A 25,342-nucleotide genomic window follows, 5' to 3' on the forward strand; every position below is an offset into this window, starting at 1 on the left:
CCAGTGAATCCTCTCACCCTCCTGCGCCTCTGGCCTGTACCCCAGCTCTTGCATAAAAATAAATATATCTTAAAAAAAAAAAAAAATGGGCCTCCCCAGTGGTGCAACGTTTGAGCACTGAGTTGCGAAGCTGCCCGCAGCCTCTGCAGTGAGGGTTCGATCCCCAGCCACCGGGCGAGGGTCCCACATGGCGGCGCAGACCTCTCCTGTCATACCCGCTGCTCCCCTCAGCAGTGTACTTCATTGGTCTGCCTGTTCTGTTCTCCGCTGTGGCTCTGGTGAATTCTCTCACCCTCCCGCGCTTCTGACTGTACTCACTGCTTGTATAAATAAATAAATAAATAAATAAATAAATAAATCTTAAAAAAAAAAAAGGGAATTTTTGAACAAATGCGATTTGCTGAGGCAAGTAATAAAGATTGAATATCAACTCATTTGCCTTTCCAAAACAGGATTCTCTTCAAAGTTTTTTGTTCATCTGGATCTCGAATTTAAGAATATTTGTGTGACAAGAATTCTGCCATTGCTCTAAAAGACTCCCTTTCATAATTGTTGGCTACCTGCTTTCTAAATCCAATTACAACCCAAAAAGTGGGGGTGAACAGCAAGTCTATTCTATGTTGGTGCATTGGGGCCGTATGCTCCTACTCCCCACTATTCAAAGGATTCATGAACTTGAAAAGAAGCAGAAAAGACAGCGTGTAGGGACAGCAGCAGGGCACACATGTGTATTTCAGATAAACTGGTAGATGACCTTCAAAGTTCCAGGTCTTTCTCCATCTTTCAAAGTTCACATAGCTACATCAGCATGTTTGGTGCCCCCACTGGGAGTTGTATAACATTAGAGAAAAAATAAGAAAGACCTGGCCCTTATCAATTCAGTGAAAATATTTCCAAACCTAAATAATCATCTGCACTTCTATTTTGAAGGTTATGGGACTCTTCTTTTCACCTGAACATTGTATCACCTTGCTGGCAAAGTGCCTGACACTGAGAAAATTCTAGGTAAATATTGGCTTAACAAACAGATGAATGTCTATAGCATGCTTTGCTGGGGGAGAAAGAGAGAAAGTAGTTTTCCTTGCTTATCAGAATTCTATGTCTTAATTAGGGTACATCCGCTCAATCATAAGAAAATCTAACAAACAAACAAAAAAGAATATTCTTTAACTCTTTCTTCCTAGGAAGGAAACTGGGGTTTTGGGTGGAAGGGTTTTTCCCCCTACTACAGCTGTCAATGCGACATTAATTCAGATAAATAAAATCTAACCAAATTGCTGATAGTGGATATGAGCTTCATTATTAGCCTTAAAGGTATTCCTTTTAGAGCAATTCAGCAGCACGTTGTCTATCATTCACTATCAAAGTAACTCATGGCTCAGCAGTCCTCTGAACAATTTACTGCCTTTTTGCCACCAGTGGTCAGATAAGCTATTCTGTCAGTGTTATCCGTGACAATCTTAACTACAATCCAAAATCTGTTTCTCTGTCAAGTCTAGGCATACTCAAGTTTCAAAGACAAATGAAAGACAATATAAAAAATAGAGCCCACATCATCATGGTAGATTTAATAATCAGTTTTTTTAAAAACACTTGAGCTACATTTTTCCAATAAAATGTATACGTCTATTGTTCCCTATGTTAGTAAAATGAAGACCTAAAAATGAACCAGCATGTTAACATTCTGCTCAGTGACAAAGCTACTGCTTCCAAAGTGAGTTGAGTTCTGCACATAACATATAAGAAGCACGAGAATTGTCCTAGACTCAAGACACAGGAGCCAGTGGAGTATGCCAATAAACTCATGGCCATGTGCTGCATGTGTTCTTTTTTTTGGAGTAAACATAAATACTGTAAATAGCTGGCTTAGGGTTTCAGGGAAATGTTATCTTGTCTTAGATTTTAATTATTATAAACACCATTTTCTTTCTAAACTTGGTCCCATCTTAAACTCTTCTCTTCCTTATATTCTAGATTCGCAACCTCTGTGGATTCTCCACTCATAAAATCTCAAACCTATCTCTTCTAGTCACCTCGGCGGAATGCTATTATTAGCTATTGCTGATTTGTCTCTTCATCAATGATTGTATTCAGACTCTCTCCTCTCCAGTCCATTGTATACAATCCAGGTGATTTATTCTTAAGAATAAAAATGATAATAATAAATCAAAAAAATAGCTACCTATTAGGGGATGCTATGTGCTGAATGTTGTGTCTTATGTAAATAATCTTATTTAATCCTTACGACTATCTAATTAACTAGGTACCACCATTATCCCCATTTTTATTGATGAGAACACTGAAGCCCTATAGAGGATAATTAACTTGCCTACAACGTCATATCTGTTTTTGAACTTGTGAATTTTGTCAGACGTCAAGTTTCCTGCCTTTGCCACTGCAATTCTCTGCCTTCCCAAAACACAGCATGTAGGTTCCCCAAGCGTGCAACTGCCAAACTTCAGATCTATAATGTGACTCCATACCATTCGTGCCTAGGACAAATACAATCTCCAGTTGGATGTATTACCACTGTCTTAGGCTCCTTACTTATTCCAGGTTCCCATATTTTTGTTCATACCACTGCACTAGCCAGAGCACTTGCTCCCCCATTTTCCCTACCCTGATATCCAAATCCTTGCCCCCTAGATCATGACCTGTTTGTTAACTACTGGCTCATTCTCTACCACCTCTTCCATTTCCTCTAGCACAATCATCATGTCTGTAAATTCTGCCATCTCAAATAAGATTATGTTCTTTGCATGCAAATGCTGGTGTTTTCATTTCCTTTGTTTGCCATATAATTGCTAGTGATGGTAGACACATAAAGGAAGTGTTCGATAAATATTTGCTAGTGCAAATATAAATACCCTTTAAGACTGTATGAATGTAAAAAGAATGTTCAAAGTCTCCTTTTATACTGTAAGACAGTCAATGACATTTCATGGTTTGTCCATATCTAATTGTATGCTTTGTTCAGCACCTAGCCAATCCTGGCTACTTATTCAAGGGGTCATTTCAATAATAGTAATAACTTCTGTATTCTCATTTCTGCTGTATTTTAAGTTTTCAGAGTTTATTTCATTAAAATGATAGAGCAACAGTAACAAGTGGCAACTCTCAGAGCCTCAGGTTGATTTGCTTTACAATTATCCACCTTTTAAAATTCAATTTGTGATTCTCTGATTGATAAGAAAAAGGAAACTCCCTTCTTTGTGCCTTAATAACCTTTCCATCTTCTGTTTTTCCTGATCCTTAATGACTAATTTGTCATTGGCTTACCTTTTCTTTTCATCTTTCAAGGTTCTCATTGCCAATTCTATTTCATTTGTTTAAAGCTGAGCTTATCAAGACTATGATCCTATTAACTCAACTGTGGCATATAAGCTTTAAGGTACCACAGTTCTGATTCACTGTGTTATTGACAGCTGTCACTGGCCTGATACATCGGTTTTAAAATCTGGCCCAGTCATTCTTCATTTTAAATTAAATAACTGGAATGAAAGATGATCCTTTCAGCAGCATGTTCGACCACAGTGGAAGGAGGGAGAATGGAGTATAACCACAAAGAAAAGCATGGTCCCTCAGGAGCAAAGCATCATCAGTGCTGACAGAAATCAGGGTAAGTAGCCTAGGGTCAAGATGGCAACTAACAGCAAAGTGCTTGACCACTCCTGCAGGCCACAGCTAAGTTCTAAACACGGAATGCACAGCTTTATTCTCTACAATTTAGCAATGTAGACAAATGAAGATGTTTGTATTTATCACCCCTACCAGCACATCATCCTGTCCCTGGCAAACAAAACTGGACTTAAAGATTTAAAACCTGACTTCAAGTCCCAGCTTTACCTTGGACATATCACTAAAACTCAGTTTCCTCATTGCAAAATAAAGATGATCCTCATTCTATTCAAAGGATAGAAGAGAGACCAAAGAGCAATAATAGACATGAAAACAGTTTGAAGGAAAAGTTTTGTACCATACAATGTAAGTCATGTTAGTGTGGTGCTGCTATGATTCCCCTCAAATTACAGAAAGGTGACAAATTTGAAGCATCCATGATACCAGTCACAAATGGAATATCTTTTTCTCTTACATATTCCCATGAAGCTTCCCTTTCAGTTTCTTAATTAGACAAAGTGACCAGGGAGTCTTCTGATGTTTGCAGAATCTTGACCTACTCAATTTTGATCAGCAAGTTCTTGTCCATTCATCATCTAGTCCTTTAGAATGACCCAATTTGACATCTCACTTCTGTTCTTTGTGGTCCTCAAACTTCATTAGCTTGACAAGAGCACTAGGTACTAGGTGGCTTTTAAGGAGGGGTTAATCCCCAGGTAAACATTTCAAGAAATAAATATAATATCTCACATTTCAAAGTGAAACTGGATTCAGATACTTTTCTTATAATCACCAAGTAACACAATATGAAAAAAACAGGATTGACCACACATCTTAATGAGTTTTCAATTTACAGAGATTAAGTCCAAATTCTCTCTCAACAGCCAGTTCCAAACAGAAAATTAAAAAACAAAAATATAATTTTAGGTTCACCTTGACTAACTAGTCAGAATTTCCCCAAAAATGGAAATTTTCCATGTAGATAAGCCCATCTCCCTCATTTTGATTCTATACTTACATTTAGCATTAAACCACTTTTGTAATACCAAATAATGATATTGAAAAATCTAGCAGGAAATGCCGGAACAGAAAGGTAAAGAAGCCTCCCATGAAAACAAAGACAAATTCACATCTCTCTAATTGGCTCTGTTGCTGTAGCTACCTTAGACTTGGTGAGTCTTGGGAGTTTTGTGAATAAGCACAATCAATATCAAGTCTGCTGTCTAAGTGCCTGGTTCATTATTATGACAAATATATAAAACTCTATCTTACCCGTACAGTAAGTCAGACTACCCTTAAATCTCTACTGTGTGGGAAGTAGCAATGTTCTGATACCAAGAAACCTCACCCCTATTTTGAAGTTCTTTGAATAGATGCTACGTGGAGTTCTATCCTCAAGCGAGCAGAAATCAGTGGCTTAAAGTAGACTCTGAGGCGCAACAGCATCACTTGTGATAAAGGAAATACACAAAAAGGAGGGGAAAGCACGCCAATTCTGACCTCACCTTTTGCTCGCCACGGAAGAAATCCTTAGAGCTACGAATGGATTTCTGAACCACTCCACTACATCCTTAAGTTTCAAACTAAAACTTCCGAAGAAAATAAGGAAGATACTGAAAGCAGCCTAGCTACTATTCTCCACGTCAGCTCTGCACTGAAATTAGGTGCCAGCGTCCCGCCTGATCTTCGGGGTCAGCGGGGAGAGCGAAGATTTCTCATGCTTAAGAACTCCAAACTCTTCAGGGTCCAGTATTTTGTGCGCCCCTGATTCTTCCCACCAGCCAGGGCTCTACATATTTGGTCTCTACACAGGTTGGGTTGTCACTGAGGAGGATGCACAGAAGACATCTGGGCACCTCCAGGCAGCACTGCCCAACCATTCTGGAGTCTCTGGCAGAGCCAGACCTCCTCTGCGTTTAACCTCCAGGCCATCCTTGCAATTGAGTAACCTTTGCAAAGAGCCTCTTCCAGCGGTGCCCTGGAGGACCAGTCAGGATTTGAGCAAGGAGGCTCCGTGATATTTCTGCGCTAAACATTCAACTGTTTGTTTTCTGCAAAGTAACACAACACATTTCGGGGGCCTCGGCAGTCCCCATACGCTTCTTGGCTGCAGGGAACTGATTAACATCGGGGGAAATTGGGATCAATCGTTTGAAAGGAGCAAATTGTAGTCTTGGAGAACTTCTCTATCACCGCTGTGAGAGTGGGAGGGGAGGAAGAGAAGAAAGAAAAGCCCACACAAAGCAGCCAGCTCTGCAAGCTCCGCCAGCACAAAGGCCCGCTCGCTAGTGCGGAGCCGGGAGGCTGGGCTGGAGCTCGGAGTGCAGCGAGTCCTCGGAGGCCTGCGCACCGCGCCCGACGCTCCCGGAGCTGCCCCAGCGCACCCCGCGCCCGGCACCGCGTTCCGGCGGGGCGCTGGGCGCACTCCTGGAGCGCCCCGGGCTGTCGCGCTCCCCGGGCTGCACCGCTCCCAGAGCGACCCCGCGCTGCCCGGACTCCGGCTCCACGACTGCCCTGACTCCGGGTGAGCAGCCTCGGTCGCCCGAGTGGCAGGAGCCGGGCCCGTCCTCACCTGTGCGCCTTCAGCCGAGCAGCGCGCAGAGGAGAGCGGCGGCGCCGGCGCTCGGCATCCCCGCGGCGGCCCCTGCAGCGGTGGCGGCTCCCTCCGCTGTCTGGGACGCCAGGGGGAGGGCGCTTCGCTTTGTTGCTTATTCATGAGGCCGCGGCTACGGCTGGGGATTGGGCGGTGGGGAGATGCGCCCGCCCCGACTCTGCTGGCACTGACACCCGATGCCGTCGCCCCACGCCCCTCCGCGCCCACTTCCCCGCCTCTGCTGCGGCTCCGGGGGCCGCGCTGCGCCGGCGGGTCTCGCTCCCGGCCGGGGGCCGGGCTCCCTTGCGAAGACCCTCCCCGCCTCCGCCCTGCAGCCCCTCTTCGCAGCCTGGGCTGCTTCTGCGGCAGCGTCTCCATCAGTGCCTGGGGAAAAGAGAACAGGTCACTGTTTTCGCTAGAAGATCCCGAATTTCGCTGGTCCTTGGTTAGGGCAAGGGACGCAAGTCGGAAGGTGTAGGATGTCCCTTGTGCGGCTTAGCCGTGCCCCTAAGTAGAACCCAGTAAAGTGAACCTACGCAAAGTGTTCCTTTCTCCACCATTCTGAGAAGTTGCAAGTAAGTGCTAATAAGGAATACGGTTTATTGAGCTCTTACTCCTGCCAGGCACAATGCTTCGCTCATTGCCTGCTTAATCTACCGAATAACCTTGAAATATAAATATTGATGATCCCCCATTTAACTGGGGAGGAAGTTGAGACTTGAAAACTGTGTAACTTGCTCAGAGACTTAATGGCTAACGTGGTCCCCAGGAATTCAGGAATTCATGACCTCCATTCTTGAGTTTTTCAGAGTCTCGATTTCCTTTTCTATGGCTCCTAATTGTGAGTAGAAAGAGTTGTCAGGAATGTGAAGGCCCCTCTAGAACAACCCCCACAGTACCGTGCTTTCCATACTTTATCTCCTGTACTTTTTAGCTCCCTCCTTTATAACAGCGATTTTAGCCCAGTTTTATCATTTGTAAGCAACTTGAAGTCAGGGCAAGGTCTTGTTCACCTTTGACCCCACACACACACACACACACACACACACACACACCTAACACACAAATGAGTCTGCACTATGATCTTACCTATTACATTCCTTTTAGAAGATACTATCTTTGTATTTCCAGAAAGATAGTTAAAAATAGTTGAGAAATGGAATGTGATTGAGTTGAATTAAATATATAAGGCTTGTTTTTGATGTGTGTTCAATGTAATACAATATAATATATTGTGCTGTGACCAAGCCTTCTACCTAAATTCAATACCCACCTGGCGGGTAAGCCACACCCAACCCAACCAAGCTGTATTTGAACATTTTATTTTTAAGTAAGTGGTTTGAAAACAGTGTTATATAGTATGGTGAGATTCCCCAGCTAGACCACAAAATTGGATCTACTTAACTCAAGTTCAGGCAAATAACAATACTAACAGAAAAATGACCTGATCAGTCAGGTTGGACCAAAGGAACAAGAAGACTGGAAAAAGGCAGCAGGAGGAAAAAGATTCCAGCTCCCAGACACCTAGCACCAGCCCTACACCCAAACTGGAACTATTCCTTTTCTTTGACAGCTTTCTGCCTCCTGTTCTGCAACTTCCCTCCCCAACATCCTACTGTTTTCCTTAGAGACCCATGGTAATCCAAATCCCAACAACAGAAATCCACTCTCCAGACATACCTTACACTGTTTTTCATTCTCCAGAATTACCCTTTTCCATAATAGAATTCCTATTTTCCTAATCTTCAATGCAAATTATTTCTGCTTTGCTGGAAAAAACAACTTTTATTGGTGCTCACTTATTCCAGTCTTTTATCCTTCCTGAAATGGTTTGTATTGCTTAAACGACCCTGATTAGTGCAGTTTATCACAACAGCTGCTGTTGGTTACATAGCAGTGATAATACGATCTACACCAGCACACTCACAAACTGTAAATCAGGAGAATTGTATCCTAAAAGTAAAATTAGTAAATCCATATACAACAAATGTTACTAACCTTTTATGTGTAAAGCAAGAAATTGTATGTGTATGTCAAAATAATTTGAGACTATCCAAAACTCCAAGCAGAGCCGGGGGTGGAATGGGGAATTCAAGTATTCAGCTTTGGGGTTGCCAGATTTATTAAATAAAAATGGAAAATCTCCATTTGATATTTGGTACATATTTATGCTAAAAATTATTTGTTGTTTATCAAGTATTCAAATGTAAACTGTATAACTTGTATTCTATAGTAAATTTGTTTAGGTAATTACTTAGTTCTGATTGTTAAATCTTTTGGGTCAGAAAGGAACTGGTCACCTGTAGTAAAGAACAGAATAACCAACCCCAAGAGCTGGGAGTAGACAATTCAAGTACCACCCAGAGGGGAGAGTCTCAGCAATGCAGACAAGCATTGTGATGTCTCTGGCAAGACTATCGCTATACATATATATTAACTAATTCTCTGTATTGTGAGTTCCAAGTACTAAGAAACTATCTGACCATTTGACTGTACATATATATTGCCCATAAGGCTGAAATGAGTCCACATGAGTTGGCATTTATCTGTCACCAATGTCCACAAAATTGGGTTTCTGGTCTTGCAAAAGAACAAGATCCTGGGTGGGGATAATATCACCAAGGTAAATGTTACTTTATAATAGCTCCTGAAAATTAGCTGACAGGAATTCCCCAGACTCTGCCCTTAGGGTGCAGACTTACTTTACAGTGTAAATAGTATTACTAATACTATGGGTATTATATAGTATTGCTAATACTATGGGTATTATATACATTCTGGGTGTGAATAAACACTCCTGAAGGTATTGTTTTATTTTTGTTTGTTGTGACAAGCATGTAAAGCAATAAAACAAAACAAAATGAGGCACAAGAGGGGAAATGTTCTTGGAAGATTGAGTTTACCTGTAAACTCCTCAAAATTATCCTGTCACTCAATGATTTTTTTTTTCTCTCTAAAACTCCTTCCTTCGATGTTGTTCTTCTTATAGACTTCCAAGGCACCCAACAAAGAGTTCTGGACATGGAACAAGGACAGGAGCTGTTCTGCAAAGCAGGGTTTATTTGCAAATTGAATATTCAATTCTAACCTACAAAAATTTGTCTTTCCTTTCTGGTCATCCCAAAAGCTTATGAACAGATAATTTTCAACATCTCCTGATGTTCACTGCCCAACTGCTTTCTGACTCAAATTCTCTTTAGAGACATCCTCATTGCTTTTAACTTTTCAAGCTGAAATTCCCAGAAGTAAGCTTCAATGTAAAACAATATTGCTAAATATACTCTACTCATTCCAGGTTATCAATAAATACTTGATGATTATGGTGATATTGTAAATAATGGTAATGATGTGAGAATCAATTTTATTCATCACATCCAAGCCCTCAGAACACTTAACATGACCTATATCAGTGCTAATGAGCTTAGACCATTTCCTACTAAATTATGTCTATAATATGCAATTCATTGGGAAGACAAGTAGGTACAAAAACAACAAAATTGTTTTCCTTAAACGAATCTTTGGAACAGCAAATTTTATGCACTGTAGTTGCTTTTAACTATTAACTCCAGCCTACTATATATATCTACCTTTATTATTTAATTGTTATTGTGAATTGTCATTGTTATTGTGAATTGTAATTATGAATTGCCTTGCTTTTATGCTCTCCCCAAGTATAAAAGCAGAATATCATATGTCTTCAGCTCCTTCTTTTAAAAATCTGTTCTTTCTGATATTTTCTTATTAAGTATTAGATTTCTTTAGGTCCTGAACTCTTTGATTTAGTTCTAACAAATAGTATCTTATATGTTGCCCTGAAAATAAAGCAAGATAAGAGAGAAAGGGCTACCAATTCAGTTTAAAAAAAAAAACCACCAAAATGTCTAAACAGCAGAGCAATTTAAAAAGAAACCTTTCAGATAAAGTCAAGGGTAAAAACATTTGCAAGAAAGAAATGTTGCTCCCCCCCTTTTCTTGGTAGTCTCAAATAATATCCTTGTGAGACTGCCTATAAAAATTCTTTTTAAGAGATTTAAACATCAAAGATCTAATGTATCTTGTGGTATATACTTAATCCTAAATGAATTAGTCATCATAACACTATGTTCAAAATGCCACCTGTAACTCTAGAAAAGATATGAGTTGCTTTTTACTATATGGAAAAAAGTCTTATCTCCATCCTTATCTCTCTCTTATATGCCCAATGGTAAATAAATAAATGACTTTAATACATTTTCTATCTTATATAATGAGCATGAATTATTTATTATTGACATAATGGTATGCATATCTACTAAATATGTTGCAAAGAAAGACTGTTTACGCTTCTCTGTCTCTGCCAAGAAGAGAAATAAAGAAAAGGGCTTTGTCAGGAACAAGAAAGCTCAGGCCCCAGAAAGCACTCTTGTCAGAAAAATTTCTTGTTGGAGACTGCAATAGATTAGTTTGTATATTGTTTTTTGTACTAGATTTCTAAAAAGGGTGAATTTCAATCCAGCAAGCTGTAGGTTTCTGATGAAACATCATTAACTCATTCAGCAAGGAAATTATGGGAATAGTGGCAAGTGTGAGAAAGCAATCTAATGTATTTACTGCAGGTAACAGCATTATTGCTTATTGTCTTTTTACCAACAAATGTTGCTTATTTTATTCTTAAAGAATATGATTCAGGTATTAGCATCACATTCAGAAAAATACAAGAGTATATTCAATAACAACAGATTTACAGCAAAAGTAAAAAATAGAATACTATTAATTGATTATCAGTACATTTTGATGAAACTGTACTTGAAACTCATTACCAGAATAATACCAACAATTTGAACATTGGTTGACCAGGGTTTAAATAATAACACATGTAAATCAGTGCCCCAAAAAAGACGTTAAGTATACTACTCAACCTCTTTGTCAAAATTCCTTGTCCCTATAAATTTTAGCCAATTCTTCTGGCCAGACAGTCTTTTTTTTTTTTTTTTTTTGAAGTTTTTTAAATTTATTTTTTTAAAACAATATTTGCTTCCCCCCACCCCCTCAGATTGAGTCCCCAATGCACCCCTGTACCATCATCACAGTCCCCTGTGCTCCTCCCTCCCTCCCTTTGATCCCTCCCTCTGATGTCCTCCCCTGCAGTATGTCTCTGATTTATAATTGTCTGGTTTTGCTTTGTTGTGTTTTGTACTGTTATTATTTTTTTACATTGATGTCTTATTTGGTTCACCTATATTCCTGTTATAAGTGAAATCATTGATATTTTTTAAAGCATTTTTTTATAGAGGCATGTTATTTATTTGTTTGTTTGTTTGTTTGTTTGTTTTGTTTATACATGCACTGGGTACAGTCAGAAGCGCAGGAGGGTGAGAGAATTCACCAGAGCCAGAGCGGGGAGCAGAGCAGGCAGGAGGACCGAAGTACACTGCTGAGGGGAGCAGCGGGCGGCAGGAGAGGTCTGCGCACCGATATGGGACCCTCCTCTGGTGGCCAGGGAGCAGCTGGGGATCGAACTGGGCCGCAGAGGCTGCGGGCAGCTTCGCTGCAACCCAGCGCTCAACCGCTGCGCCACTGGGGAGGCCCTGAAATCATCGATATTTTTCTTTTTCCTTCTGGCTTATTTCACTGAGCATAATTCCTTCTAACTCCATCCACATTGATCCTAGCCAGGGCAATAAGACAAGAGAAAGACATACAAGGAATCAAAATAGGGAAAGAAGAAGTAAAACTATCACTTTTGCAGATGATATAATATACATAGAGAACCCTAAAAACTCCACAGAAAAACTACTCAAAATAATCAACCAGTTCAGTAAAGTAGCAGGATACAAAATCAACACACAAAAATCAATAGCCTTCCTATACACCAACAATCTGAAGAAGAAGAAATCAAGAAAACCATCCCTTTTATAATTGAAACCAAAAAAAATCAAATACTTGGGAATAAACCTAACAAAAAAGTGAAAGACCTATACAAAGAAAATTATAAAACACTGTTAAAAGAAATTGAAGAAGCCAGAGAGTCTTGGATGAAAGCAGAATTGAGTTTGTGTTCCATAGTCACTGTGATGTGGGCTGTGCACTAATTTTGGCATTGAGTTTAGCAATCAACAAGTGCTACTGTTTTGTGGAAATTAAGTGACCAATGTAAAGATACTATAATCCAACTTAACTTTTCTCACACATCTTAAACTTAATTGAGAAGAAAAGCTACACACATATAAGCATTACCAGTAATATGTAATATAGAATTTCTTCATATGCTTCTCCAGAGATCTAAAAGTGGTACTAATTTCCATCATCTTTTTCCATGATACTACTACAGAGAGAAACTATCTAATCATCCTCTGGGCAAAGTCCATGTCTTAATATAGTTAGTATATGTATTATGTAACCATCTTCCTTTCAAAAACTGTAAGCTCTCTGAATTCAGTCAGTGTGTTTTATATAGTCTCACATCTCCCACTACACCTACAGCAGTGCCTTGACATAGCAGCTGCTCAGCTTGTTGACTATTTAATTATGGCAATACGCTTTTTACCAAAATAAACACAGTAATGCTCATCATTTTACAATTATGAAGAATAAAAATACTACTAACATATAAAGGAAGTTTGACCAGCTTCAGAATGACATATATTAATCTAATACAAATTGGGATGATACATATATACCATGCAAGTGACTCTGAGACTCATGATTTAGTCACTTTTACATCCTATGAGAAGGGATTATGCATATACTGTTGTTATTGTGCCAACACTGAGATGAATTCCTTTGCTTTTATGCTTTCCCCCAAGTAACCTATCACAAGTCTAGAAACAGAATAATATGTGCCGTACAGTCCCTTCTTTTTAAAATCTGTTCTTTTCAACATTTTCTTATTAAGTATTATATTTCTTTCAGCCCTGAACCAAGTTGGTCCAATTGATATTTCACACCCCCTCCTACCCACAAGTCTGTGAGCTTTTTAGTTAGTAAAGTTCACATCCATTTAAAGAGGAGTTGTACATGAACAAAAAAATACCCTGGTTTAAGATTAAAATTAAAAAAAAAAAAAACTGCCCCGATTTGAATCCAGAACTCATATTCTTTTCTAGTCCCAATCCTTTAAAACAGAGCAATGTGTTTTGTATTATTTATTCTGTGTCAAGACTTACAATAAAAAAAAAGGTAGACATAAATGATGCATTTTGAAGATTCAATTCAAAGCAATTCATCCCTAACTTATTTGCAAAAATAGCCACAGGGGAAAATTTTTCCTTCAGAATCAGAAAGATTGAAAATAAGTCTCATCAGAAAAAAAAAAAAATGACTTCCTTTTGGACTGGTCTAAAGTGCGAGGCAGCCCCACAAAAGAAGGAACAAATTTGTCTCCAAAAGATTCCCAGTTAAGATAAATGGGATGATCACTTGATGTTCTTTCTTTTCTTTTCTTTTTCTGCTTTTTAAGAGCTTCCTATAAGTGATTTTCAGGCATAGTGACATGTTTTGTTTCCTTCATTTCTCTCTTTGTAAAAAGCATTTTAAGGCGCTCGTCATTGTAGCTAATGTTCATTTGGTGACATTGTTCTCAGCTGTCATCCTACATGGATGAGCACTTTCACTGAGATCATATTCTACATGGTTCATCAAAAAAAAAGAAAAAGCAAACCTTTCTTTCCCCTGGTTAGACTCCTACTTCTACCTGCACCCTCAATTGTCTACTGCTGCTGTTGAAGTTTAATGTCTTCTCCAGCGTGTTTGTGCACTTTGGCCTAATCCTTTCTGACTTTAGTCTTTAATTCCGGTGCTGCTCTGTTGGAGGCAGCCTGGAGGACTGTAACCAAATCCCATGTGGTGCAGTGAGTTAGACACTCACATATAGTTTTACTGGCCTGTTCTTTTAGCCAACGAACAAATATAAGCAGGCTTCACCTCTTGCTCCTCTCCCTCTGTCTGGGAGCAGGAGGTAAGGCAGGCACAGGAGATGCACTTCTGACTGGAGAACCAGGGCCAAGGTGCCTGAGTTTGGGAGTTTAGGTTCCTTCTTTTTTTTGAAGATTTATTTTATTTATTTATGTACATAAGAGCTGGGGTGCAGGCCAGAGGTGCAGGGCTGGGGAGTGAGAGGATTCACCAGAGACAGAGTGGAGAGCAGAACAGGCAGATGACTGAAATACACTGCTTAGGGGAGCAGCTGGAGAGGCAGGAGAGGTCTGCTGTACCATATGGGTCAGCTCCCTGGTCAGGGATCGAACTTGTGTTGCAGTGGCTGCTGATAGTTCCATAGTGCTGAGACTTAAGCCCTTGCACCACCAAGGATGCCCTAGATTCCTTCTTGACTCTTCTAATCTTCTTTAGAAACAGTTCTGAGGACAGGACTTGGAGAAGGTACTACGGGTGATATGCCTGAGGGATGTCCTTCCAGTTGGAATGCTCAGTGAGGTCAGACCAGGGTGGAGCTTGACCTTATGGACACTGGTAAAATCCCAGTGACTATTAAGGCAGAGAAGCATTTGCATACCCATTAGTGAAAACCCATTATCCCAAGCTGTTACTCCAGATCCTTCCCAATCTCAACTCCTCCACCACCTTCCCACCATTCAGAATTAAAAGGGGAGGGAGTCATGCCAGCACAGCCCAGGGTCTCTTCTGATTGGTTAGTGTAGTGCTCACGCCATCCTATCTATTAATAGCCACCCTGGCTGAAGTAGAACAGTGATACATTTAGAGGGGGGAAGTGGAGAAGACCTTCTCCCCAAAGAAGCCCATCTTCAGACCAGAGTCCGCAGGTGACACCTTTTTCACAGAGTGGCTGTGCTTCTGAGCCTGTGCCTCATAGAAAAAGGAGAATTTCATAATAGGTCATTTGGAGATTCTGGCCTTTACTAGGATAAGATAGCAAACAAGTGTTTTTACAATCTAAGTAAGTATTGCTTGGAAACCAGAAGTGTGACTTTAGCTTCAAAATAGGAAAATAATAATTCTGATTCCCAGAATTGTTGGGAGGATTAAATGAAATAATGTGGAAAGTACTTAGCCTAGTGTCCTTAATACCCATGACCTGCTCAATAAGTATGACTATTTGACACAGCACAGATGCAGCTGATGAGGTATTGATTTTCAGTTATAAAAGCTAGTATTTTCAGAGTTCACTGCTAGCGGATTTCTTTCCTCTTTGAGAAATTTTCTGAAAGCAGAAATAAAACTATTGATATGCTCACATTTAAATTTCTAGTTATGACAAAGAATTTTCAGGGGACAGATTTTAGAGTGGTTGTGTTGGCATAATACCGTAGCATTTTCTTGGGATTTCACCAAATTTAATCAATAAGGTTCTAAAGTTTAAGTACTTTGGATTAAATCCAGCAGGATTTTCCCATTAATACTAATTTTCCCCAACAATTGAATCATTCTTAAATAAGCAAAAACATATTTAAATTTTCTGTGATTACCCTATTATTTAAGCAATTTAACATTTTCTGAAAATGTTAACTAAACATTGTTTACATAGCTGAGGATAAGTTGGAACAGTCTTGTCTATTAAATATAAATACATTTAGGATATAAATTAAGATATTACAAGATATGTAATTATATATAATACATAATTTAAGATATACAAAATAAACAGGGTTATCTGGGATATCAAAGCACTTTATAGTTATGGAGGTCTATTTCTGCTTATTTATCATATGAGACACTAAAACTATGAGAGACTATCCAAAGTCAGAGAAAAGTCCCTGTAGGAACCCACATCTCTGTATTTGTAGTCTAGGGCTCTTCCTCCCCAATAAAAGGCTGTCTTCAGTGGTATCCTGTTCAAAGGGAGAGGAATACATTCAATGGCTTGCGCAAAGATATAGCTTTACAACTAAGCATCATAACCTACCTTGACGCCTTTATGCGTGGGTTCATGTTCTTTCATCTGACTTGACCTCTTCTCTCCCCTTTCTTCTTTGCCTGGCTGAGGATGACTACTCAGCCTTCAGGACTCATCCAGAGCATCCCATCCAGGAAGATGTCTGATCACCTGGGCTGGGCTGAGTGCCTTTCTTCAGAACCCCACCATACGCGCACACCTCAGCTTCAAAAGACTATATTGGAGCAGTCTCCACACTGGTGCTGTGTCACTCCTGCTTCCGCATCCCACTGCAGCCCCTACCACTTTCAGCTACCACTCCTCAGCCCACATCCTCCCATGGCTGTATCCCACTCCCCTAACCCTAACCTATATCCTCTCTTGTCTGTATCCCAGCTTGTCCCCTACCCTCACTCTGCATCATGCCTCATCAGCATTCCCCCTCAGTGTGTGCCACTCCCCAGCTGCATCCCTCTCAGCTTATATCCTTCCGGCCTGTGTTGTTCCCAAATGACATCACCAGAACCTATTGCCCCTTCAGTCAGCCCATATTAATGCCTAACCAGTAGTCACCCAACCTAGATTCCTCCCAGCTTCCATTTCCCTAGCCTTAGTGCACCCTAGCTATACGTCTCCCACCAGTCTAATCTTTCTACCTGCATTCCTTATCTTAGCAGAAATAATTCTAAAACAGTCCCTAAGACTCCTGGCCCCTGAAATGCACACCTCTTCTTCTGGTTATTCAATCAAGTCTAATTTAGGTCCTATTGTGAAAGGATTTTGCAAATGTAATTTTAAGATCTTAAATCAGTAAACTTTAAAAGAGAGAGATTATCTGGGTGGGCCCAATGTAATTACATGAGCCCTTGAAGTCAGGGTGTACAGGTGGAGACAGACCAGTGGAGTGATGTGAAGCATGAGAGGGCATTTAGAGGGGGCCCCTAGAAGGAATTGCTGGTGCCCTCTAGTTGCTGAGGGTGGCCTTTGTCAACATGGCAAAAATGGGGCTTCAGTTCTACAACCACAAGGAACTGAATTCTTCCAATCACCAAGTGAGCTTGAAAGAACACTGAGATCCTGAAGGAACAGAGACCAGTGACACCTTGATTTTAACCTTGTGGTACCCTAAATGGAGAAGTCAGCTACACCATGCCTGGAATTCTGACTTACAGATCTGTGAACTAATAAATGGGTGTTCAAAGATACTAAATTTGTGATAACTTGTATCAGAAAAGTGATACAACCAATCCCACCCAGTCTGATTCTCCCCAGCCTGTGTCCTCTAGTCTATAGCTACCACATGAATCTCCACAGGCTACATCTCCCCAGCTTGAATCATTTCTCCATCTCCTAAGCCTCCAAGCCCAAGCAGAGATCCGTAGCCTGTTTTCCTCAAGTTTTTACCATTCTACAACCTGAATGCCCCCCATATACACACCACTTATCATTAACAACCCCCCATCCACCAGTCACACCACACACACACACACACACACACACACACACACACACCAGTAGGGCCACTACTAACCCCACCATGCGCTTCCCTCATACATAGCACAGCACCCTGAGTGACTTAGCTCATGGCGCACACCAGTCAAATTCACAGTCTGCATTACTATCTGATAATTTTGTCTCCTTTCCAAAACCAGTGAGAAGGGCTGGACATCTCAAAAGGAAAACTGTAGTCTCTTCTTTGCTCCCTTAAGCCTCAAGCCAATTATGAGCAGTTAGTCAGTCCTAGTTGGTAAGCTCTGTGCTCTATACCAGTTTCTCTAGCATTCTAGAATCAGACATCCTCTCCAGATGGCTGAAGAGACTCCCTTTCCAAAGGAAATAAATGTGGCTTCAAATCTACTGATCAAAATCTTTTCATCTCTCCTCTGTAAGGATCCAAAAGTCCCTTTCCTCCGGGTATCACTTACACTTCCCACATCTATTCCAGGGTCAAGAATTGTCTCCTGGGCCTCCCTGGTGACGCAGCGGTTGAGCGCTGGGTTGCGAAGCTGCCTGCAGCCTCTGCAGCGCCGGTTCAATCCCTGGCCGCGGGCGAGGGTCCCACATGGCGCGCAGACCCCTCCTGCCGCCCACTGCTCCCCTCAGCAGTGTACTTCGGTCCTTCTGCCTGTTCTGCTCCCTGCTCTGGCTCTGGTGAATTCTCTCACCCTCCCGCGCTTCTGACTGTATCCAGTGCTTGTATAAATAAATAAATCTAAAAAATAAATAAATAAATCTTTAAAAAAAAAAAAAAAGAATTGTCTCCTTTCCTTTTGTATTTTCCTCATCTGTTCTATTCCACACCTGTATTTGCAAATGGTGCTTTCTCAGTCATGGATTCCTCTACATTATATCCTTGTTCCTGAACCAACACGCTCTCTGGGCTTCCCTGGTGGCTCAGGCAGTTGAGCGCAGCACTGTGAAGCTATCTGCAGCCTCTGCAGTGCGGATTCAATCCTGACCAGCCGTGGAGCTATCCATATGGCATGCAGACCTCTCCTGACTCACCTGCTGCTCCCCTCAGCAGTGTATTTCCATCCGCCTACCTGTTCTGTTCCCCACTCTGTCTCTGGTGAATCCTCTCACCCTCCCATGCCTCTGGCCTATACCCCGGTTCTTGTATGCATGAATAAATAATTCTTAAAAAAAAAACAAACACACAAAATGCTCTCTGAGGGCATTGGGAGTGGTGTAAGTGACCTTCAAAAAGGCAAACATTAAGTGGAGAAGATGGAATATCTGCTTAAAAGGTAGCTATATATATTATACTAACCATATGAGGGACAATTTGACTCCTATTTTACAGATGAGGAAATAGAGGCTCAGAGAGGCTAAATTGTCAAAGGGCACACGGTAGCAAGCTGCAGAGCTGGGATACCAACCCAGATGCTCTGGCTCCAGGGTCTATCTTTCTACCCATTCTATGAACTCTTACCGGGTACCAGAGTCACTGTTAGGCAGAACATGTGGTTGATTAATGTGACAAAGGAGAAGGAAAGAAAGTAGAGAGAACCATGGGCTAAAGTGATGAGAAAATTTCCACAGAGAAAATAAGGTTTGAGATAGCAACTAGGCCCAGGAAAATGAGGCTAAGGGTTACAAGGTGGGGCTCAGTTTGAGACAGTAGTATGCACTAGGTACAGGCATGGGTACAGGCATATTCTGGTACTGTAATGTGCACCGGGGAGCCATGGGAAATAAGGCTAGAGAGAAAAGTGGAGACTGGATTGCGGCTGCCTTGAACGCAGAGTCAATCAAGGAGTTCAGCCTTAATTACAAAGCAAGAAAGAAACCTGGGCCTCCCTGGTGGTGCAGGGGGTTGAGCTCAGTGCTGTGAAACTGTCTGCAGCCTCTGCAGCACGGGTTCAATCCCTGGCCGTCCAGGGAGAGACCCACATGGTGTGGCAGACCTCTCTTGTCTCACCTGCTGCTCCCCTCAGCAGTGTATTTCAGTCAATCTGCCTTTTCTACTCCCCATTCTGTGTCTGGTGAATCCTCTCACCCTCCCACATCTCTGGCCTGTACCCAACTCTTGTATGCATAAATAAATAAAAATTTTAAAAAAAGTATCTCCGTGTTTTCATAAGTTCTGTTATGAATATACAATCTTAAAAACACACTTTTAACTTTTCCATCCACAGAATGAATTAGCAATAAATAAGAAACATAAAGAACATGGAAAAAGATACTTCATGCCAACTCTGCAATGTATAGCAAACACTCAACAAAACGGGCGAAGGGCCTGGTGTCCTCCAGCACTGCGTGGTGTGGGAGGTTGGCCCGAAGAGAAGGCTGAAAAGGAGCAGTGGAGACACAAAGCCTACACGCCTCTTATGCCTCCACTCCCAAAAACCCAGACCTGGACGGAAGCTGAAAACCTGAAACTTTAGAGTCAGTTCAATTCACATCCTAGTCTTGCCTCCTACCAGCTGCCAATTACCTTAGGCAAGTCATCCTACCTCTCTGCGTCATATTCTACTGCAAAGGAAAAGTTGTTAAAATAACCTATCACATGTGTAAATAAAAATCAACAATTAAAGGGGTTTCCCTCTCCCTGGTCTGAACTAAGGAGCACAAGCTAAAGTGCCAAGGGCGCAGCTGGACTAGCCTTGTTAAGAAGCTGTGTCAGCAGCAATAAAGTTTCTATGAGCAAAAACCAGACTTCAAGAAAGTCATAGCATTGCTAAAACTCCCAGTTCCCAGAAGATAAGCACTAATTGGATAAATTTTAACAATCCTTCTTGCTTCCCTCAATAGATAAGATTAAATAGGTACATTATCCAGAAACCTCTCCCAACATTCTCTGTGAAAATCCTTGAAACTGTAAAATGATTTCCCTTGCAGGCTATATAAAATTCTCATTGTGAGGCCCAGAATTTGGGCAGCGTTCCCAGAGATATCTGGAAGCTATACCAGGGCTCGAGTCCTCAGTCTTGTTTCTTTCATAAACTCACTCACTTTTGCTTGGTTCAATTTACTTAAAACAACACATGATATGCTCTCCATAAAGTACCTAGCATAGCACCCAAAACAATGATGAGTCTCATATCTGTTGTTTCCTTCTCTTTTCCCCTGAGTGGACGGTGGGAAGCTGTGGCCCTAGTGGGGAATAAAGCTAGGACATCCAGACAGGGCCCAGGACCAGGAATCCAAGAGAAAGCAAGTCCTGGAAAATAAGACAGACTGGGTGCCAGCGTATTCAGGAACACACCTGGACAGCTGGCCTGCAGCTTGCTAGGATATACCTGCAAGAGAAGATATTCATGGAAAGGTAAATGGAAGTCAGGAGTGGAGACAAAAGGAAGGCACTAAACACCTGGAAACCAAGTGGAGAAGGGGAGTGAATGGGAAGTGTGTATATTGGGGGAGGTTGTAGCAAGGAGGAGAGGTTTGGGGAATAGAGTGGAAATTACAGAGTTTTGGATTTTAAAAAAAATTGTCAAAATAGGAAATCTTTGTCCTGAGACCAAAATTAAGGGACTGGGGCCTCCCTGGTGGCACAAGGGGTTAAGACACAACCTATGAAGCTGTCCGCAGCCACTGTAGCACAAGTTTGAACCCCGGCCAGGGAGCTACCCACATGGCACAGCAGACCTCTCCTGACTCACCCACTGCTCCCCTCAGCAGTGTATTTCACAATCTGCCTGTTCTGCTCCCCATTCTGTCTCTGGTGAATTCTCTCACGCCCTCCCCCCCCACACACAACTCTGGCCTGTACCCCAGTTCTTGTATGCATAAATAAATAAATCTTAAAAAAAAAATTAAGGGACTGTCTCCCATGACAACTGTGGCAAGAAAAGAGCAGGGGTTTGGTAACAAGACAAAGACCCAATTATCAAAACTGGGATAGAAAAAGGGAATGAGGTTGGAGCTGGGTGATAAGATCAAGTTAGGAGGAACAGCTGCTACTTGGTGCTGAGTCACTGTGACCTGGACTGAGTCAGCAAAAGACTGACACTCCAATTTGTTCCCCAGGTTTGGGGTGCAGGCTGGAAATCCAGACCCTGACTGAGAGCCAGGAGAGGCTACAGAAGCAGGCACCTAAGTCTGGCATTTAAAGGGCAAAGATTTGATGAAATCTTGCTGTCAAAGTCTCTCCAGGAAATAGCAGAAGTCAAATTCTTTTCACTGTTTTTGCCTCATTCTCACCTGGGAGAGTTTGTTAAAAATATTTGTGTTCCAGTCTTTGTGGGTAGGGACAAATCATCTGCATACAGTGAATCTGATACAAACTAAAATTGGAAACCCAAAGGTTTGGATTCTAAACGTTAGAAGGACATTCTTCCTCACCTTGAATTTATGTATTTGCTCTCTCCTTGCTGTCCCTAGAAATATTAGCCCATAATAGCCATATGGAATTCACACTCTGAGGTAGGTTTTTTGGTGTGGTAAAATATGTATAATACAAAACATGCCATTTTAGTCATTTTTAAGAACGAAATTCAATGGTGATAGATGTACAACCATCAACACTGTGTATTTTTCTTTTTCATCACTGTTAACAGAAACTCTGTACCCAGTAAGTAATAACTCCCTATTCTTCCCCACCGCAAACTGCCTAGAGCCTCTAATCTACTTTCTGCCACTATGAATTTACCTAGTCTAGATATTTCACCTAAGTGGAATCATACAGTATTTGTTCTTTTGTGTTGGGCTTCTTCCATTTAGCATAAGTGCTTTCAAGATTCAGCCATGTTGTAGCATGTGTCAGAATTTCATTCCTTTTTACTGCTAAATAATATTCTACTATGTGTATGTATCGCATTTTATCACATTGATCCTCTGATGGATACTTGAATTGTTTCCATCTTTTATTGTGACTAATGCTGCAATGAACATTGGCATGTATTTGTTTGAGTCACTTGTATTTTTAATTCTTTTGAGTATCTAGAAGTGGAACTGCTGGGTCGTATGGTAATTGTGTTTTAACTTTTTGAGGAACTACCAAATTGTTTTCCACAGAGGCCATATTATTTTATATTCACACCAGCTATGTATGATGGTTCCAATTTCTCTATATCCTCAACACTTAATATTTCCCATTTTTAAAATTGGAGCCATGATATAATGTGTGGAGTCTCACTGTAGTTTTTATTTACATTTCCCTAATAACTAATGATGCTGGTATCTTTTCATGTGCTTACTGACACCATGTGTTGGGCGTAAAGTCAATTTTTAAATTGAGTTTTTTCATCATTTTCTTATTTAATTGTTGAACTGTTGTAGAGCAACCCCGATACAAAACGGGGTGCCTGACTGTGGGTCCTCACCCGCGCGCTTAAAAGGACTTATCAATGCTCTACTGCAGGCACACGTGAAAGGTTAATAAAAGGTTTATTTACAAGGGAAGGGGAAATGAGGAAATGTACAGCTCTGAGAGAAAAGTGGGAGACAAAGTTTTAAATGAGTCCTACCCGATCCGCCGATCAGGAATCCCAAAATGGCGCTCTCAGAGTTCGCAGCCAGCCAGGAGCGGTGAAGCCAGGAGGCGAGCGATCGCGAGCCAGAGAGAGAGCCCCAGGCCCACGTGTTTGGTTTTTTATATCCAACCTGGCTGCCCAACTCCACCCTCAGGTCCCAGCCACCCTCCCTTGGTGGTGATGGGATTTGCCTTTCCCAGAGTCTTGATGGCTTTAGTCTGGAGTGGGGGTGGGGTCCACAAAGCCTATATGGGATTATCTCAGGACATCATTTCCCCCTAACAATTCCCCCCTTTCACTTTTTGCCACCATTTCCATGGTGATGAAGATCAAACATATGGATGCTGGGATATCATTTCCCCCTAACAGTTCTTCATATATTCTGAATGTTAACCTCTTATCAGATATCTGATTTGCAAATATCTTCTCAAATTCTATAGGTTGTGTTTTCACTGTCTTGATATCTTTAAGATGCACAAAATTTTTAATGTTAATGAAGTTCAATTTTTATACTTTTTTTTCTTGTGCTGTTGGTGTCATGTTAAGAATCCATGCCCAAATCCAACTTCTTGAACATTTCTCTAAATATTTTCTTTAAAAATATTTATGGTTTTAAGTTTGATCCATTTTGAGTTAATTTTTATATCTGGCATGAGGTAGTGTGGTCCAACCTCATTCTTTTGCATGTAAAAATAGTTGCCTCATGGCCGTTTATTGAAAAGACTATTATTTCCCCATTGATAGACTTGGCACCTCTGTCAAAAATTAATTGGCTATATTACTATTTAATGGATACAGATGGTGGTGTGACTACACAGAGATGTGACTGTACTTAGTGTCACTCACTATACACTTAAAAATGGTTTAGATAATAAATTGTATGTTATATGTATTTTACTACAATTTTATAAAGTCAGTTGACCATATATGTATGGCTTTATTTCTGTACTCTCAATTCTATCTCACTGGTCTATATGTCTATTGTCATGCCAATATCACATTGTTTTGATTAGTAATAACTTTGATATCAGTAATAGTTGCAGTTCCATATAAATTTGAGAACTATGGAAAAATGGAATTTAAGAATTTCCACTTCTGCAAGAAAGTTTGTTCTTGTTTTGATAGGGATTGTGTTGAATCTATAGATGGCTTTGGGTAGTATTGCCATCTTAAGTATAGTAAGTCTTCCAATCTATGAATACAGGATGTCTTTCCATTTATTTAGGTTTTCTTTCTTTCAGTAATATCTGCACAGTGACAGTATAATGGAAAGTGCACTACAGCAACCTTGTATAGGAAGCTGAGAACACACAAATGAAGCATAACTAAAGACCATGAGGAGGGGTGGGAGGGTAAAGGTGTCAAGCAGGAGGCTTTGAAGATAAAGGGAATTTGCTATCAGAAAGAGGGAAGGGGAAGGACATTTGGGGAAGAGGATATGAACAAAAGTTCTAGGCAAGGCAGGTTCAGGAAATGCTGAGAAGCATGTGTGTCTGTGCTAGGCTGCAGATGAAACATAGGGAGGTAGAAGTGTCTTAATCATCTGTGGTTAGTCAATCAGCTCTTCATTTAAACAATTATAAAAACATTATAAAAAACAACTAAGGCACATATCTACATTGCTTTCAAAGAAAAAGATGGTACATTTAAAAAGTAATATTGGTGGAATAATAAGAGAAATAGAATAAAGGCTACAGAGTATATAATAGTATTTTATCGATGTTTATTTCCTGATTTTGACACTCATACTGTGGTTAAGAGAGAGAATGATCTTAGGAAATAAATACACACTGAAGTAGTTAGGGGGAAGCTAATGAGTGCAGTTTTCATTTGAATGGTTCAGAAAAATTCAATATGTATCTATCCAAACAAAGAGAAAATAAAAAAATAAAAGTGGTAAAATCCAAGTGTAGAATCTGAGTGAAGGGTATAGAAAAATATTCTATTATTCTTGCAACTTTCTTATACATCTGGAATTACTTCAAAACAGAAATTATTGCCCCCAGCTCTAAGCAATGCTATCTCTTCAATACAAACTGGAAAAAAATTGATTTTGGTTTAAATCTGTTTTACAACTAGAAAAATGTCTGAAAGAACACCACACTTCTCAGATGTAATGCCTGAGTAGAACTGGGTGGAGTAAGGAAGGATTTAAAATTTTACCTTGTACATTTCTTCATTGCTTGAATATTTTATCAAGAGCATTACTAATTTTTTAGTTAAAAATAAAACCAGAAAAGGCAATAGAAAGAAAAAAGACTTGGGGCTAATAATTAATGACAGAGGAATATCTTTCTATTATGTGATAATGGAGAGGTGGTATGATAAGAAAAGATTTTTTAAGTAAAGAAAATTACATACTTTATGCATTACACATTTTACATA

The 25,342-nt window shown here is 40.5% G+C and overlaps 1 protein-coding gene across 1 annotated transcript in view; it reads right to left on the reverse strand.

Moving 5' to 3' along the window:
• The window catches only part of ARMH4 (armadillo like helical domain containing 4), a gene marked incomplete at both ends in the record, with an annotated part of 106,524 nt that extends 100,190 nt beyond the window's left edge, over nt 1–6,334 (reverse strand). Inside the window, one exon of the mRNA XM_084239555.1 lies at nt 6,191–6,334. Coding sequence (XP_084095681.1) covers nt 6,191–6,334 — 144 coding nt within the window. The remainder of the gene's footprint in view (nt 1–6,190) is intronic.
• Between the last annotated feature and the right edge of the window lie 19,008 nt (nt 6,335–25,342).

The sequence above is a fragment of the Talpa europaea genome (assembly GCF_964194135.1).
Source record: "Talpa europaea genome assembly, chromosome: 8".
NCBI classification, from domain to species: Eukaryota; Metazoa; Chordata; class Mammalia; order Eulipotyphla; family Talpidae; genus Talpa; species Talpa europaea.